At 46.2% G+C, this 17,478-nt stretch overlaps 1 protein-coding gene across 1 annotated transcript; it reads right to left on the bottom strand.

Moving 5' to 3' along the window:
* Positions 1-1,102: 1,102 nt before the first annotated feature.
* On the bottom strand, positions 1,103-5,327 carry LOC107531084 (cationic trypsin-3). Its single transcript, XM_016205063.2, has 5 exons — positions 5,288-5,327; positions 3,487-3,646; positions 2,478-2,731; positions 1,794-1,930; positions 1,103-1,252 (listed from the first exon to the last, which is right to left on the bottom strand). The coding sequence occupies exons 1-5, from the start codon at positions 5,325-5,327 to the stop codon at positions 1,103-1,105; spliced, it is 741 nt and encodes a 246-aa protein (XP_016060549.2).
* Positions 5,328-17,478: the final 12,151 nt, after the last annotated feature.

The raw sequence follows: 17,478 nt of genomic DNA, 5'->3' as shown, positions 1-17,478 counted from the left end.
TAGCAGCCCAGGCCCATTAAGAGCTTCTCCTTCAGCTCCTCGCTTGGACCACAGACATTTTCCTCTTTGAAGCCCCAGTGTCCTACTCCAGTATTTCCATGCTCAGGCCCACTTGGGCCTTTTTCCTTGAGCCATACCAGATGTGCACAGAAATCACGTGTGGGGACTTGTAGTCCAAACCACCCTCTGATGACCCACAGAACAACCTAGAGCTGGAGGAGGGTGTTGAAGAGCTAAAGCAGGTGGCCGAGCTGCGTTTTCAGACAGGCCCAAAGAGAACTACACTCCTCTGTGGCCAACACTTCATGACCTCTAAGTAATGGATCTATTTTCTGCAAATGTATCTGCATTTGCAGTTCTTTTTGCTTACAGTTCAAAACAGTACATAATTTGGGCTGGGGCTTGGGGGGCCCGGTGGTGGGAGAGGGCCAGCAGATTGTCTGTAGGCCTCACGGCTGCCCTGGCAATAAAATCCCAGTTGGAAAATAAGTGAGACCTTGGACAACTGGCGCATGGGCAGGTGAAACCTTGAATAGTGCAGGACATCCTTGACTTTTAAAACGTCCTCCTTCTAGAGATGTTGGTTTTCTAGCCTCACAGTTTCAGAGAGATCAGAGAGAAAAGGGAGAGCACAGTGTAGAAGCAATAGCGGGGCTTGGGGAGTAAGGACCGCCAGGGTGTCACCCCAGCTTTCCTGTGAGCTAGTCGAGTGACTTCGGAAGTCGATTTCAGCTTTCTGCATTTTAGTGTCACTGTTTGAAATGTGGTGGTAACAGTGACCCCTAACGTTGTTCATCTTTGTATCCTCAGTGTCCTACACGGTCTGGTGTATAGTGGGTGATCGGTGGATTTATTTTGATTAGGTGAATAAATAACCAAATAACCTTTCAAATCCCACCCCCCTAGAACAGTTCAATCGGACGTCCGCCCTCTTCCTCAGCAGCCAGTTCCAAGAGAAAGTTTCTGAATACCAAAGACAGACAGTTTTTGGACATGGTTGGTGCAGGACACAATGTTTTTATTTAGGTACTGTTTTGAGGCAGAGGAGGAAGGTGAAGTCGTCTAACGGGGATGGGTCAGGAAGAGGTGACCCATCTCTTGCTTAGTTGGCAGCAATGGTCTCCTGAATCCATTTCACGTAGTTGCAGACCTTGGTGTAGACACCAGGTTTGCCCTTCATAGCACAGCCATAGCCCCAGGAGACAATGCCCTGGAGCTGTCCGTTGCACACCACGGGGCCACCAGAGTCACCCTGAGCAAGAGGGAAAAGCCAGTTAGAACTCTTAGCGGCACCCAGAGGGGATACAGGCTCCAAGGTGTCCCTCTGTTATCCTGAGGCCATCTTCCCAGGCGCTGCTGATCGCCCATGAAGCCCCTTCTCTTCGCCTGGAAATCCAACCCTCTTTCTCCAGACTGCATCCCTCCTCTTCCTCCCCCTCCTCTGTCCTTAGCTGCAGGCCTGTAGGGCCAAGAAGAGGTGAGGCTGGGGGGGGGGGGAGGCTGCCCAGCTAGCCCTGCTCCTTTCTAGGAGCCTTCTTCTACAGGGCACCTCCTCAGAAGGGCACCTTAGATGTGCTGTCTGCCACCATCTTCTGTGTATCTTTTTACCCTTAATTCTAACCATTCATATGACAAAAAGAAGAATGACCATCTGTCCCCAGTCTGTCCCTCACACCTCATGATCGATCGGTCCCAGAGAAAGCCCTTTCATCCTCTGTGTTTCAGGAAGGGTGGAAATTTGGCGGAGATGCACGAGGCAGAGCTGGAAAGAAAAGAGATGCAAAGAAACTAACCTGGCAAGAGTCCTTTCCGCCCTCCAGGAAGCCCAGACACATCATGTTGTTGGTGATCTGGCCTGGGTAGGCTTTGCGGCAAGCGCTGTCGGAGAGGATGGGGGCGTCCAGGCACTGCAGGAGCTCAGGGTAGTTGGCTGTTGGGTGCAGGAGTGAAAATGGAAGAAGGTTACCCACAGGATTATTAAAAATTTCTATTTCACGATTCCCCGCACCTTCCCTGTACTCCCACTCTTTCATTCAGATTGCCAGAAACTTCTACTTTGGAAGAATAGCTTTCATCTGGAAGGCCTTCCAAAGAGTTTCAATCAACAAGTTCTCTCTGGGACTGGCACCAGTGACCACAGATCTCGAATGTAGAGACTTTATTTCCCAAACCAGTTTATACTTGAGGCAGTCCCACATCCCTTAGTCTCGGTACTTTTCACCTCTTAGTTCCTAGTTTTCTGCAAATCACTACTCACTTCAGTGGAACACCTGGCATCTTCCTCATAGTTCATTTCTGCTGTGTTTTCCAACAAAGGAATCTTCCTCATTTCCATGAATATAATCTAAGACTCCATATGTCCACAGACTCCCCTCCCTGAACCTTGTCTTGAGTGACAGCTAAACTAACTGACCCTCCACATGCCTTTTGCCTCTAGGATTCTCAGACTTGGTGCCTGTGTTTCAGGTGACACTTACTGCCAACGCTCTGGGTGTTGCCCCAGCCAGAGATGAGACACTGGGTACCAACATCAGCGCAAGTTCTTGGCAGAGAGACGGTGGACACTCGAGAGCTGATGGTGGCGGGTGAGCGCAGTTTAATCAGCATGATGTCATTGTCGATGGTGTTGGGATTGTACTTGGGGTGGCGGATGATCTTGGCGGCGTTAATGAATTGCTCGTTGCCCTCAACGACTTCAATGTTGTATTCTCCCAGACGCACCTGGATTCGGCTGGATTAAAGGATTCAAAGTTCTCTAAGTGTTTAACTTGGCTTCTCCCCTTACCAGCTCCCCAGTCATGAGTGTAAGCAGACACCATCCCCTTCAGGCATCTGCACACAGTTAATAGTACACGCAAGGCCGGGCCACCAGATAGGGTGCAGTTCAGGAGTCCTCCAGTAGGTGTCGCTACAGCCACGGGCCGACAGCCCGCCAACTTGGCGAGATACGGCACAGAAATGGGAACCAAATGACACCAATGAAACAGTGGGAGATGAAAAGCGAATTGGTGGCAATTAAATCAGCACCTGCCGTTTCTCCTCTGGCTTGGATGACCAACTATTGTAGAGACATGGGGCAGCAATAAGATATGACAGGCTATTGAGGGAGCAGAATGAGTTGTGCTTATTTTCAATGTACTGGAAATTTCATGAATTTTATTACCTCCATATGGCATTTTTTTTTTCTGGTTGAGCTATAATGATTAGGACTATTTAATGATGAATTCTCTGAAGCTAGTTCTAAGTATACTTCATCACTCACTATTTCCCCTCCATGTCTCTATTGGGAAGGATATCAGGGAAGCCTGAGGACTTCCACGTGAGAGTCCCCCAAGGCATCATTCAGTATTTGGGGACTAGTGAGGCTCTTAGGGCCTGAATGCTCACCCCTCGGTCGTAGCTCCATAGTTTGCCCTGCTCGTGCTTTGGCAGGGCTGGGGGATGAGTTGATCTTAGAGAACAGGGGTGTGAGTATTGGTTACTTACGACTTGTAGCAGTGAGCAGCGGACACCACCCACTGGTCATTGATGAGGGAGCCACCGCAGAAGTGGTAACCAGCGTTCAGGGACACCTGGTAGGGGACGGAATTCTTTCGGCAGGTGTAGCCCCCGACGATCTTGTCGTCGTCATCAGCGGGGAAAGCAACTGATGGAGAAAAGTTGGAAACTGTCAGTTAAACAGATCCATCTTGGAATTTTGACTCACCACCAAGTTTTTGCAGATTAACCAGAAAAGCTCAGATAATGGTTTCCTGTCCCACATAATCAGAAAATGGTGATATTTAATGTAATTTTTTTTTTTTTTTTTAATTCTCATCTGAGGATATTTTTTTCCATTGCTTTTCAGAGAGAGTGGAAGGGGGAGAGAGAGAAACATCTATGTGAGTGAGACACATCGATTGGTTGCCTCCCTAGTGGGGCCGGGGATCGAGCCTGCAACTGAGGTAAGTGCCCTTGGCTGGAATCGAACCCAGGATCCTTCACTCTGTGGGCCAATGCTCTAACCACTGAGCCAAACCAGCTAGGGCAAATGTAATTTTTTAAACATAATTTTTCTATACCTTTGACACATACCCTACTTATACCATGGTAAGTGTCTAATTTTTAATGTATGCTTTACGTTTGATAAATATACTGGTTTTTACATATGTGATGCCCCCCACATACACACAGATAAGAGGCTTTACATAATAAATGTCCTGAACACCACTACCTAAGAATATAAAGAATATTTTTTACATAAAACTGTGCTCAGCAGCCATGCGAATAGGTGTTCAGTAGAGCTTTACAATACCCAGGCTTATGTTTATTTGTGGTGGTTGGTATAGGATAGATATGCCCAGGAAGTAACAGAAAGGAAACTTTTAGAAGCCACCTGAGAATGTTCTGGCTTGGAAGAAAACAGAAATGTTGTACTCTCTCCCCCACAAATGCACACACTATTTCTCTTCTCGGTCCTCACCTAAAAGTTTCACAAAATGCTTTCATAGAACATTATGAGGTTTCTGCCTCCAACCTTTCCCCTTATTCCAATTATCTCCCCAACATTTTTCAATTTATTCACATCTACTAAGATTTCTCATGGCTCCAGAAGTCTTCCATTTTATTATATGTGTCCTATTGTTCAAGTATTTTAAAGTAATTTTGGGAAAGACATTTCCAGGTATACAGACAGCTGGACTGAATTTACACCTGCCCAATTTAGGGAAATTTAGTAGTAAGCTTCAGTAGTCTAAAAGTAGTCATTTCTCCCTCTCTTTTGATGGTTGACTGATGTTTTATTTCACACTGGAGAGATTTCATTAGCAAAGATGTTGTAAAACCCAGCCCATAGCTTTTATTCATGAGAAATAAAATATCTTTGCCTGCTATGATCCCTGCTGAGATGCCCTTTAGTACAGTGGAGACTCAGGCTCTGACCCTCACAGTCTCCGCAAGGAGCACAAGTCATCTGTCCTAGTTATTAACTCCCAAATCCTTAGAAAGATCAAAACAACATCTCCTTACTGCTGACTATCCTTTCCTTTTCTCTCTTCTTCATAGATTTTACCTTGAATTTTAGGGCAGGTTCTGCCTCTTTATACCTAATCTACTCCTGTTCAGTGATCTCTTCCCAACAAGTGAGATTTATTTATCTGTAGACACAGGTACTATGCACTGTTGCCTCAACGTCCTAAACTTCTTGAGTACAGAGATATAATCAGCATTCATCGTTGTCTTCTGGAGTACAGGGTGCAAGTTTAAATACATGCTAGACGCCTACTGATTCGTTTAGAAAGAGACTCACCAGCAGCTCCGAGGAGAGCAAGGAAGATGAAGGCCTTCATGGTTGCTTGCTGGATCTGGGTGAACAATGGTGTGAAGGGTTCCCATCCACTGCTATTTATACCTCCAGGTTGTCATTGACTCCCATGGCTACAGGTGCCAGAAAAGTGATTTCACTGGAAACTCACAAATCCAAATTTAGAATTCAATTCTGTGCCAAACTGAAGATAACTCAGCATCAACCACTTTTCCAGAAGGTTATGGGAATGAAAGTAATGACCCCACCTGGTGGGCACTGTTCCCCATAATAGAAAAGTAAGTTGGAGTAAGGTCACAGAACAGGGCTACAGGTGTCCTGATTCCCAAACAAAAGTCTTAGGTGCTTGGTTGTTCCAACTGGGAACTTTTACCTTGAAGACGACCTTGAATGCTACACACTTGATGTTTAATGAACGCTGACTCTTTCTCAATTATATAATTTTTCTTGTGGTAACGCTGGTCTTGTATATCCATGCTAACTTTTCATTATGAATAGAAACAGCTTATTCCCCTGAGAATAAAGTATTCTTATTTAAATTACAATAGATCAAAACAGGAGGGTGAAAGAATGATGACTTATATTTATCTAGAAATTATATTAGGACTTTTCTAAATACTTTGCCTATATTAATTTAGTAATTCTCATAAGAACCCTGCAAGATACCTATTATTATCCCCACTTTACAGATGAGTAAACAGAGACACACAAAAGTATAGGGAGCTTGACCAAAACCACCCCACAAGTACATGGTAGAGTCAAGATTCCAACCCGGGAACCTGCTTTCAGAATTTATGCTCTTAACCACTTTCCCAATAAGTTCACCAAACTCTGGAGACCAAGATAATACAGAATTCTTGGCCAAAGATAAGACGATTGAAATTTGGGGAGCACTGTAAACAGGATCTACATACATCAACTTGTCCAACCCTTACCAACAACTTTACTACTATTGCTATAACTTTTATAATTTTGTAGATGAGGAGGGGGAGGCTTAGAGAAGTCTTGTGTTTGGCTGAAAGTTTTATAGCTGTTAAGTGGTCAGCACAAAGTTCAAACTCCAGCAGCCTCATTTTAGGGTTCATGTCTTCTACTGTAATACCATACACATGAGCACAGAGAACAATCTGAACTCCATCAAATTAAAGGGTGACTCTAGGGAACAAAAAGAGGTCTGAAAAAATCCAAGAAATGGGTTCCTGGATCAGGAATCATAATAATGGGGCACAGAAGAAGTATCCAGAACATATGAATCTCAGTGAGAACTAACCTCCAGCTTCTACCCCCACACAGCCAGATTCTACATCCACGCGATGCACCCGAATGGCCTACTGGTGCTATTTCTGCGTTAGCAAATCACCCCCCCAGAAGTAGTTTCTGTTTCTCTTACATTTGAAATTCTGCTAATATGAAGGTGATTTACTAGAAGAGTTTCTCAACTCTATTGACATTTTGGGCCAGATAATTCTTTGCTGTGGGGAACTGCCCTGCATACTATAGTATATTTATCAGCATCCCTGGCCTCCGGCTACAAGTCGCGTTAGCCCCTCCTCCCAAGTGTGACAATCAGATATGTCTCCAGAGACTCCTAAATGTCCCCTAGGACTCCAAATCATCCCTGGAGCTGAGAATGACTGATCTAAGGAGAAAACAGGGGCAAAGTAGCTTTCCAGGCTATATGGGAAAGTGCCTTTAGCTTCAGGACAATGTAGGCACTCAGGAACTGCTGAATGAATGAATGGTTCACAAGGCAGCCAGTTGCTTTCCATCGGTCCCCAAAATCAGGGAATACTAAGGAGTAAGAGAAGGGCCAGGGCCAGGAAGAGAGAGTCTCCCCGTCCTGTTCAATTACCTCCCGTTGCTGGCACCTCCACGATGCAGTACTGGGAGTTGTGCGATTCTACATCACCCCTAAAAATGTCTCCTGAGCCTCATCAGACGCCTTGGCCCACGTGGAAACACGTCAGAGCAGAGCTGTCACAGTGGTTGGTGCATGTGCTGTTGTGTGTTAGAAAGTTCTCTCCTGCGTGTCCCGGGCTTTCTTACTTGGGCCCCTTCTTCCAGAAAGGGAAAGAATGGGGGTTGCCAGGTAAGGGGAGTTACTGGGGTTGATTAGAAACTCCCAAGTCAACACCTGGCCTGTGGGCCGCAGTGGGGTGACTCAGCCCCCTGAAGCAGCAGTGGGGATGTGGGGCGATGCCAAGAGGTGGGCTCCAGGCAGCAGCTCTCCCCACACGGCTCTCACGCGCGGAGCACCGAAGCCACTCAGCACAGTGCCAGGGATGCCAGTGACATTTTGATGTTTAAATAGACTCTTTCCCCCGAGTCTCTTTTTAAGCAAAGACATTGATATTTCGTGTATTGGTGATTTTTATCTAACGCACATGAACATAAACATAGGCAATTTAATAAAATAGCTCTTTAAATAAAACTGGTCATTTGTGCACCATCTAAAGTCATGTTGAAGCTACTAGTGGTGCGCACACCAGGCATTAAGCAGGCGGCTGGACCGAATGAGAGTGGGAGAAAATGAAAATCGCTGGCGGTGGCTGTGGCGGTCGCCTGTGCGTGGAAGGGGCTTGGGGCAGGGTAGGTCTGCATATTAGGGGAAAGCGGTTAATATTCGAAGTGCAAGTGACTAGGACAAAGCTCCCTGCTGAAGGGGCCGGGCAAATGCTGAGTCAGCATGAGAGTCTGCGTACATACAAATGCAGGTTTGTCATCGCTGTCGCCTGGGTGAACAAATCTGAAGATGTCCTTGCATGATTGTAAAGGAGCTGGGGCGGCCTACAAGATACCTTTTCCTTCTGCAAGGCCGTGAATCGTTCTGTGACACGGAACCCTGCAGAATTGGGTTGCAAGTTCCCAGACTCAAAAAATACTCTTGCTTGTACTTGACATGTGGAAACTTCCATGCTCGATGCATCATGGAATCCTCATGTCCAGTCGACGCTGAACACACCGCGTTGCAGGTGGGCCCCTTCCTTAGCCCGCGGGCAAACAGGGCCATCGGCTGTGTGTGGGGAACGTCCCTGTCCCACCGATGCAGAATACATCGGTACCTACACTTCTTGTCCTAGCTTGAAGCACATGGTGGCCCGGGGCCATGTGTCTGTATTTAATTAATCTGTATTTGTCACCTCTCTTTCCCAGGCACTTTGCTCAGTGGCCTTGGAGGACTATGTAAACTCCTGCCTGACCTGCGGTCTGATTGGGCTCCTGCAAATATATTGACTTTCGTATTGGCAGGAGTGAGTCACCAGCCTCAAAGGCAAGTTTTATGCTCTTTTCCTCCAGGGAATGTGTTTTTCTCTCGCCTTAGCTTCTCCAGCCGCGGTCCTGGTTCATGCATTCCTGTTCTCTGAGGCCCTGCTAGCTCTGAGGCCCTGCTAGCAGGGAAATTTTTAAAATAAGAATTCTGCTCCTTGACAAAAGATGTACTAAGAAACCTACTAAAAAAACCTGAACAGGGCAGGAAAAAAAAGGCCACAAAAAACCCAAGGTACAGAGTATCTGCTTGTGTAATAACCTTGAGGCCAACCTGGGCGTTGATGGTGAATTTGTAATCTTTGCCATATATAGAAAAATCAGCAACTAGAATGTTCTTTCTGGGAAAAGTGAACGCTGGAACCAGGCCTGGGTTTCCCTGAGGATCCTGCTCAAGAGGGCATTAGTTTGGGGGTCGATCCTACTCTAGCTGCATGCAGTCCTCTCCATGAGATTGTTTGCAGGGGTCAGCAAACTTTCTGGAGAGGGCCAGAGAGTAAATAATTGAGGCTTAGCAGGCAGCACGGTCCCTGTCACAGCTACTCTGGTGTCCTGGCATGAAAGCAGCTGAGGACACCATGTAAATGAGTGAGTGCAGCTGGGTCCCCATGAAACTTCATTCACTGAAACAGACCAGACTTCTCTTTGGGCTACTCTTTGTCACCCTGCTCTAGAAGATAGAGGAGGAACCATTTCATTTATTTATTTATCCTCCCCTGAAGATATTTTTTCCATTGCATTTCGGAGAGAGTGGAAGAGAGAGAGAGAGAAACATCGATGTGAGACGCATCGATTGGTTGCCTCCTGCATGAGCCCCAACTGGGGCTGGGGATGGAGCCTGCAACTGAGGTACCTGCCCTTGGCTGGAATCGAACCCCGGGCCCTTCAGTCAGTGGGCTAACACTCGAACCACTGAGCCAAACCAGCCAGGCCAAAGAGAAACCATTTAAATGCCCCATATCCGGACTTGACATTGAATGGTGGGTCGGCTTCAATAATCAGGCCTGGCTTGAAAGGAAATTAGCAATCTTCGAACAAATATCTCAGAGTTGCCTTTACTTCAAATCATGTTTTAGAGAAAGGGAAAGAAGAGAGGGCCATGGGGAATTCAGGGCTGGAATACTGGAGTCGCAGGAAATGGTGCCGGGAAACGGAGAGACCGACAGGCAGAAAATTGTATCCGAGTGTGAGGGTCATAAAATTGAAGCGCAGACATTTGGGACAAAATATTGTGCATTGGCATGAACAAAATACTGAGAAATCGCTGGAGCTCATGTTTTGCTTCAACAATAAGCCCCGTCCTGATTGAGACTTCACTCTGAGGTGGGCGGCTGGGGCCTAATTACAACCCTCTGACCATTTATTCTCTCTGAGACCCCTCCCGCCTTCCTGTCCCCACCAGCACTGAGGCCTGGCCCTCGGCTGGCTCCCCGCTTCCCTTTGGCCACGAGGAGGAGCTGACTCTTCTGAGATGGGGGGAGCTCTGAGGGAGGGTGGAGAGAACCCCCCAGATGGGAGGGGGTAAGGGGGAATCTGGTTTTGTTTACAGCACAGGAGTATGGGGCCGGCCGAGGCTGGAAATCAAGGCTGGAATGTGAGGGGTTAAATACAGTGCTCTGCTCTGTGTTGATCTGCAGGTGTCAGTGTCCCAGCAAACAGCCCGCACGGCCAGGCTAGTGGCATGGGAGCCTGCGTGGCGTTCGGAGGAAGGGGAGTTTGAGGTGGGGACAGTGGAGCCCGCAGGCAGGTGCAGGTGGAGGACATTCCTGGGACAACAGGAAGGCTGGGGCTGGGGCTGGGCCTGGGCCTGGGCCTGGGCTCCCACCTCCACTCAGCCCATCCAGGGGAGCCCCGCTGGGATGGGAGCTGAGGGCTGGGGGAGGTGTGTTCACGCAGTGAGCCTGCCAGGCCATAGGCTTCTTGGGGATCTTGCAGAGATGGCAATAACCTGGGGACATCTACTTGCCAGGCCAAAGGAGACCTAAAGCCCGATGTCCCTCGCTCCAGAGTATAGGAAGAGTTTTATTCCTGCCCCTCTGCTGGGTGACGGTCCTCTGAGTTCTTGGAGCAGGAGAGTTCTGAGCAATGATAGGAAACCCTTCGGGGTCTGATAAAATAGTTCTATCAAAATACCAGCAACAGGCTTCCTTCTAGACACTTTCTCCAAGGCAATGACCCGCAGAAGCTAGAATCGGCCAGACACGAGAACGCTTGGTACCGAAACGCTTGCAGAAAGGGAAGACAGGCATCCACAACCCAGGTCCGAGGCAGGGCTGCTCACCTTGTTGCCACTCAAGGCTCCTGTATTGTTTGCTTTTAAACTTTTGGTATTTCCCTTGCTTCTTAAAAGCCCCAGAAGTCCACAAAATTCCATCGTATGTCAACTCTAGCTGTGTGTAGAAAGAGGAAGCTTCAGAATATCTATTCTACCCACCTGCCAGAAGTGAAAGCCTAGCTCCCCAAGCTGTTTAACAGGAAAACTGTTAGCCCCTATGTGAAGGTTAATGCTGCTGTTCATCTTAGAATGGTCCACGGGAATCTGCCAAAGACAGACAACTCATTTGCCTTACTGGGAATCCAGGTTTCTTAACTTTCCTTATTATGAGCCACTTTCAAAAGCTATTGAAAGTTGTAAACATTAGCCAGTGCAGGAACACACACTTCAACCTTCTAAACTCAATATTGAATATTTTATGTGACTTTATCTTAAGGCTTGAGAATTCAGGGTCCCCCTGGACCTCCCTCACTCTCCAAGACATCTGCAGCTTTTTCCAAATAACAAAAATAAGGTGCCTTATCATCACATTTGAAAGTTTATAAGTAATACCTGCACATCACAGTATTACATTTAATTTTTGTTAATTGTCATTCATATTATTTTCTATTGACTTAAAGATTAAACATTTGTAATCCATATACTAGAAATAGCATACGTATTTGAGTGGCTAAATGATATGTCAATAGCTACAAAGACCAATAACATGAACTGATGATGATTTACGCAGATGGGTGACCTGGAGCAGCAGGCTGTCCCATCTGGTTTTGATCTGGGTTTTCATTTGGCAAACCGATGCCATTCGTCTGCCTGCAGGCATGTGATCTCAAGAGTTGATGTGCATGTTGACTTCTGTATTTTTATCAGAAAGAAGGGATTTTGTTCAAGGTCAACGCTACCAGTATCTAGCAGCAGGCTGAGCAGAATGGAAGGGGGATCATGGCCCTTGTCCCCTTGTAGACCCTAGAAACCAGTTTTGAGCACCAGTGCAGAGAGAGACAGGGTCCAAAGAAACTGAAGTCTTCGTGGGACTCTGTGCCCAGGTCACTAAATTTGACAGAATTGGGCACAAGAGCTTTTCCTTCTGTGCCCTTCTCCCGGCCGAGTCTCCAGGGGAGCAGGTGGAAGGAGACAGCTCTTCCAGGCAGAGTTGTGTCCTTGTTGAAGTCACAAAAAGCAGAGGCAATGATGGAGGTCTTGTTTCTAGAATAGAAAGAAGGCTTGACTTTTAAACATCACACATGCCTTTTCCCATGAATACCCATGGGAGTTGTCCAAAGATATGCATGAGTTTAAATATTGGACAACCCCAGATAGGACCAATGTCCAAAACATGCCTCCTGCTCTCATCCAGCCCACTTTCCTTTGTTCCAGCTCTTGAGCCACATCCCCACCGGTCCTAGGACTCCCCACCTCTTTGTGGGTGAAGCCATCTTCATGCTAAATTTATTGCATTTTTCTTCCCTCCTTTACTTTGTTGCTGTGATCAAACCCTGGCATTTCCCAGGCTCCCCAGCGCCAGCCCTTCATTCTTTCCGTGGAGGCTTCCCCTTCACAGTTCAACACAGATGGGGCAGAGCATCTATGTCTTTATTTCATCCTGTTCCCTCCCTCACTTCCTTCCTTCTCTCCTTTCTCTTTTTCTTTGAAAAGCTTCACAAATAAGCTGTGTGGTACACTGAGGTACTTGGGACACGGGATGCCCAGTTTTCTAGCCCAGGAAACTTCTAAGGGCATCCCCGGTTAGGGTCATAAAACTTTAAAAAGTGGACAGAGACTTGGACATTATGTATGTCAGCCCATTGTTTTATAGATGAGGAAACTGGACACCACGTGAAGGACAGTATTTAACTGTGTTAATACGGATTATACTCTTAACCTCCACAGAGCATCTATTTATATTTCTAGTCTAGGGAAATCTGAGTTTCTCTCAGAATCTGAGCATCATGAGAATGGGGTTATTGTCTTAAGCATGGTTTGCACCAAGTAGCCATTCGATGACTGCCCACAAACCCAGCATGCTGGAAGTTCCAGGGAGGATGGTGGTGGTTTCTGATGTGTTCACTACTGTATATCTAGTGCTTTTTCTGGGTTAGTTTAAAAAAATGAACCACTGGGGGCTGTCTTTGAAGGGGTTTCACCAGGAATTAACAGTTCGTGTTGCCAAACAGTGTGTGTGCTTATGTGGTGTGTGTGTATGTGAGACACCTCCATGGCAGTCCTGGTTCTCTGGCCTTACCCCTGGTCCTTGATAACTTGGGTTTAGTAAGGGCTTGAGCCTGGCCCACTGGGCACTGAGATCTGAGAACTGTGCCTTGATGACCACTAGGAGGCGCTGTGGCCCCACCAAAACCCCAGAGGTTGGTGGGGGACGGAAGAAAGGAATACTATTTTTTATTTAATTTTTGGAGGACCCTCCACTGCTTTCCACAGTGGCCGCACCCATCTGCATGCCCACCAGCAGTGCACAAGGGTTCTCCTTTCTCCACACCCTCGCCAGCACGTGTTGTTTGTTGATTAGTTGATGGAGCCATTCTGACAGGTGTGAAGTGACACCTCATTGTGGTTTTAATTTGCATCTCTGATGAATAGTGACATGAGCATTTTCTCATATGTCTCTTGGCCATCTGCATGTCCTCTTTGGAGAAGTGTCTATTTGGGCCCTTTGCCCATTTCTTAATTGGGTTGCTTGTCTTCCTCTTGCTGAGTAGTGTGAGTTCTTTGTACACTTTGGAAATTAGCCCCTTAGAAGATGTATCCTTGGCAAATATGTTTTCCCAGGCTGTGGGGTTCCTTTGTATTCTGAGGCTGTTTTCTTTTGCTGTGCAGAAACTTTTTAGTTTGATGTAGCTGCCTTTTGACCCAGTGATCCCACTTCTAGGAATATACCCTAAGAATCCTGAAACACTCATCAGGAAGAATATATGCACCCCTATGTTCATAGCAGCACAGTTTACAATAGCTAAGATCTGGAAACAGCCCAAGTGCCCATCAGGAGATGAGTGGATAAAAAGCTGTGGGACAGTCACACCATGGAATACTACGCAGCTGTAAAGAAGGTTCTTGTACCCTTTGGGACAGTATAGATGGACCTGGAGAGTATTATGCTGAGTGAAATAAGCCAGGCAGAGAAAGACAAACATCACATGATCTGACTTATATGTGGAATCTAAAGAACTTAATAAACTAATGAACGGAATAGAGTCAATGACATGGAAGCATGGATCAGACTGACGAATGTCAGAGGGATGGAGGAGGATGGGTGGGTGGAGGGGGAGAGAGTAACCAAAGAATTTATAAGCATATATGCACAACCCAAGGACATGGACAATGGTGGGGAGAGGGACTGGGGAGGGGGATGGGACTAGTGGAAAGGGTCATTGGGGAGAAAAAGGGACATCTGTAATATTTTAAACAAAAATAAAATTAAAAAAAAAAAAAGAAAAGAAAAAAGGAATAAAGGGGAAGCTGGTTCTCAAGGACGGTGATTTGGCCGTATCTGCAGGCGTTTTTAGTTGTCATAGCTGGGGGTGGGCAGTGCTACTGACGTGTAGTGAGTGGAGACCAGGGCTGCCGCCAAACATCCTGTCTGCACAGAACAGCCCCCACAAGGAATAATAACCCTGTGCAATATGTCAGTAGTGCGGAGGCCTGAGTCAACAAGCTAAGCATTGAGTTGTAAACTGTACCAAAAGAGAAGGTGGCCTGTAGACAATCCAAGGACAATCAAATCACCCAGTTAAATTTTCCCAATTTAATTTCCACGCTGTTATTCATCTCTGCAACCTCCTTATTCCTATCACATGTGACTTCTAATTCCCAGCAGCCCTCTATTCCCCATATGGCTCTGGCCCCTGGACAGATAAAGACATTGCAGGGAGCAGAGCTACAGTTTATTCCCCTCAAGGACTCATCAGCAGGGTTTGCTCCTAAGTAGCATCAATTCGTGCAATTGAAAATGGTCTGTAGCTGGTTCTCAGGGGACACCTCACAGTCAAGCTCTTGATCACACCTGAAACAATGTCTGAACATCAATCAGACACTCAAGGGAGCCAAGGTGTGGGTGATATCGTCTTGCATTATTGTGAAAGAGACCAGGCTGACTCTGAGAGGGGTCCTGAGATGGGGAGGAAGGGAGGAGGTGGCCAGATGCTGGGGGTGGGGGGGACAGGGGAGGGAGGCAGCTGCTGGCACAAGGATGACATTAGAGAAACATCCTTGAGACAACACACCCACCCCACCCCAACGGTCCCTAGAAATCCCAAATTCCTTTGAAAGGAGTAGAAGTTAAAACGTCTTTGAAAAGAGCAAGTGTAGGATGTGAAAATGGAAAAGAACTCATTTGAGGAGAGCCTGAGAATGGGGAAACCTTTCTAGGCTGTGATGTCACAGCAGAACACATGACAGGGCTGTGGAGCACGGCAGCCTGGTCTTCTTTCCACCTGAGACCAGAATCCCGGGCTAGGGCCTTGCCTGTTGGTCCTGAATCCACCATGGGCTCCAGGCTTCTTTGCTGTGTGGCCCTCTGCCTCCTGGGAGCAGGTGAGTGAGGGGCCCTTGTGGCGCGATCCACTCTGAATCTCTAAGCCTGTTCGCATCTCCAGCAACAGCCTGCCTCTTGGGACTTGCTTGAATTCTGCCTCTCTTCTTCTCAGGTCCCTTGGACACAGCAGTTTTCCAGACTCCAAAATACCTCATCACACAGGTGGGAAATAACCTGTCCTTAAGTTGTGAACAAAAACTGGGCCATAATGCTATGTACTGGTATAAGCAGGACTCCAAGAAATTGCTGAAGATTTTGTTTGCCTACAATAATAAGAATCTCTTTCTAAATGAGACAGTTCCAAGTCGTTTCTTACCTCGATCTTCTGACAAAGCTCATTTGAAACTTGATGTCAGCTTCTTGGAGCCAGGTGACTCTGCTGTATATCTCTGTGCTAGCAGCCAAGACACAGCCCTGCAAAGTCACTGTCTCCCTGTGCACAAACCCACTGGCCCAGCCAGGAAGCTGTGGGAACACGTTCACCCAACCCTCAGGCTCCTTCACCCCGCTGACTTCACTCCCTAACTGCAGTTTCATCTGTAGTACAGACCACAGTACCCAAGAGGGTCGTTCTATAGTTTATATGCTCAGAAGTCTTCCAGAATTCTACTCATCAGCTAGAGCAGGGGTTTCCAATAAATTCACCAAAGTATTAAGGACTCCACAGACAAGAAAGGACACCGTCCCAGGCACTGAAGATCTTAACTGATGGAAGAAGCCATTCCTTTCCTTTCTCTGCTGTACATATTACACATAATATGCATATTATACATAACAATATTATTAAAAACACACTATTCGCTAACAACATTTGATGAGTGAAAACCAAAAGGAGAGGTGAAGGTAAAAGTTCCTAAGACCAGAAAGAAATATGGATGATCATGAAAGTCCATGGCAATAGATAAAGCAGAAAGAAAGAGTGAGGTAGGAGAGCCAATAGAGATAGGCTTGTGCACCACAGACTCTCTTTCAGGGGGACAACCGGTATGATTCTTCCCAATTCTGATTGAGTGTCATCTTAGAGGTGTCCTCCAGAGAGGGCAGTAGCCAAATGATGGAGGATATTGTCACAAGACATGGAAAGCGAGGACTTTGGACACACATCTCTGGGCAGCAGCTATGCTAGTTTGGGATCCTATCTTAAGTGAGATAACACGATCAAATTTGTATTTTTGGCACAATAACAGTGGTAGCAGTGTGGATCAAAAGGGGAATAGATTTGGGGTGGAATGAACAATTAGGAGATTATTAAAACAGTCTACATGAAAGATGATAAAGGGATTTATGTGGGGTAATGTGGATGGTATAGAATAGAGAGTCTGGATTATGTTATGTTCTGCTAAAGAGTGCTAGGTTTTATTCTGGCAGGTTTGAAGGTAGGATTTGCTAAGATTTATCTCAGTTGGCCCCTTTTTATTAGGGAGCCCTAGCATGTGTCCTTATTACTAGTGCATGGCCTTTTTGGTGTCTCAGGGGGAATCACAGAATATTTGCCAATGTGATTGTTTTCTGAAATCTCAGCTCTCCAGCCTTCCACCACTTGATCTCTGCTCAGCTTTCTAGAACCCACCCTGTGCATACGCATTAGAAATGGGCCAAGAAAAGATATTTTCTTACAGGTATTCTTGGGGCTCCTTCTCAGTAGCCTATACCCCAAATCCCAGCTGTCTTGGAATCAGTTATGTCTGTCCTATTTATCTTCAGGCAACATACGCCATTACTATTTTATATACAGAATGTTTACTTGAATTTGCTTACACATTTATCATTCACTTCTTCACAATTCCTTCTTGCAATTTAGACCATTCTTAGATTATTTTCTTTCTTCAGGCACATTCCCTAATTCATATAACTTAAAACTCCCCTTTCACCCAGCCTTTGCTTTGGAAAATACTTATTTTGGCTATTGTTTGAGGGTAACCAAGCCTTTCACTTTTACTCATCATTTGAGGTTTTAGTTTAAACTCTGTGATTTGTTTTTTTTGTAATCCTTGGTATTTTTCTTACTTATTGAGAACCAAACAATACAATAAAATTCTATTTATTCAGACTTTTGCAGTTTCATGTAGAAGGGCTGATCAGAGTGTCTTC

The sequence above is a fragment of the Miniopterus natalensis genome, chromosome 10, assembly GCF_054644295.1.
Source record: "Miniopterus natalensis isolate mMinNat1 chromosome 10, mMinNat1.hap1, whole genome shotgun sequence".
In the NCBI taxonomy this organism is placed as follows: domain Eukaryota; kingdom Metazoa; phylum Chordata; class Mammalia; order Chiroptera; family Miniopteridae; genus Miniopterus; species Miniopterus natalensis.
Note: the sequence above shows the minus strand (reverse complement) of the source record. Positions and strands in the feature narration are given on the sequence as shown.

Coding starts and splice junctions, on each gene's coding strand:
- LOC107531084 (XM_016205063.2), bottom strand. CDS start 5,327: ATGAAGGCCTTCATCTTCCTTGCTCTCCTCGGAGCTGCTG. Junction 3,647..5,287: donor TGCTCTCCTCGGAGCTGCTG/GTGAGTCTCTTT, acceptor TTTCTCCATCAG/TTGCTTTCCCCGCTGATGAC. Junction 2,732..3,486: donor GCTGCTCACTGCTACAAGTC/GTAAGTAACCAA, acceptor CCTTTAATCCAG/CCGAATCCAGGTGCGTCTGG.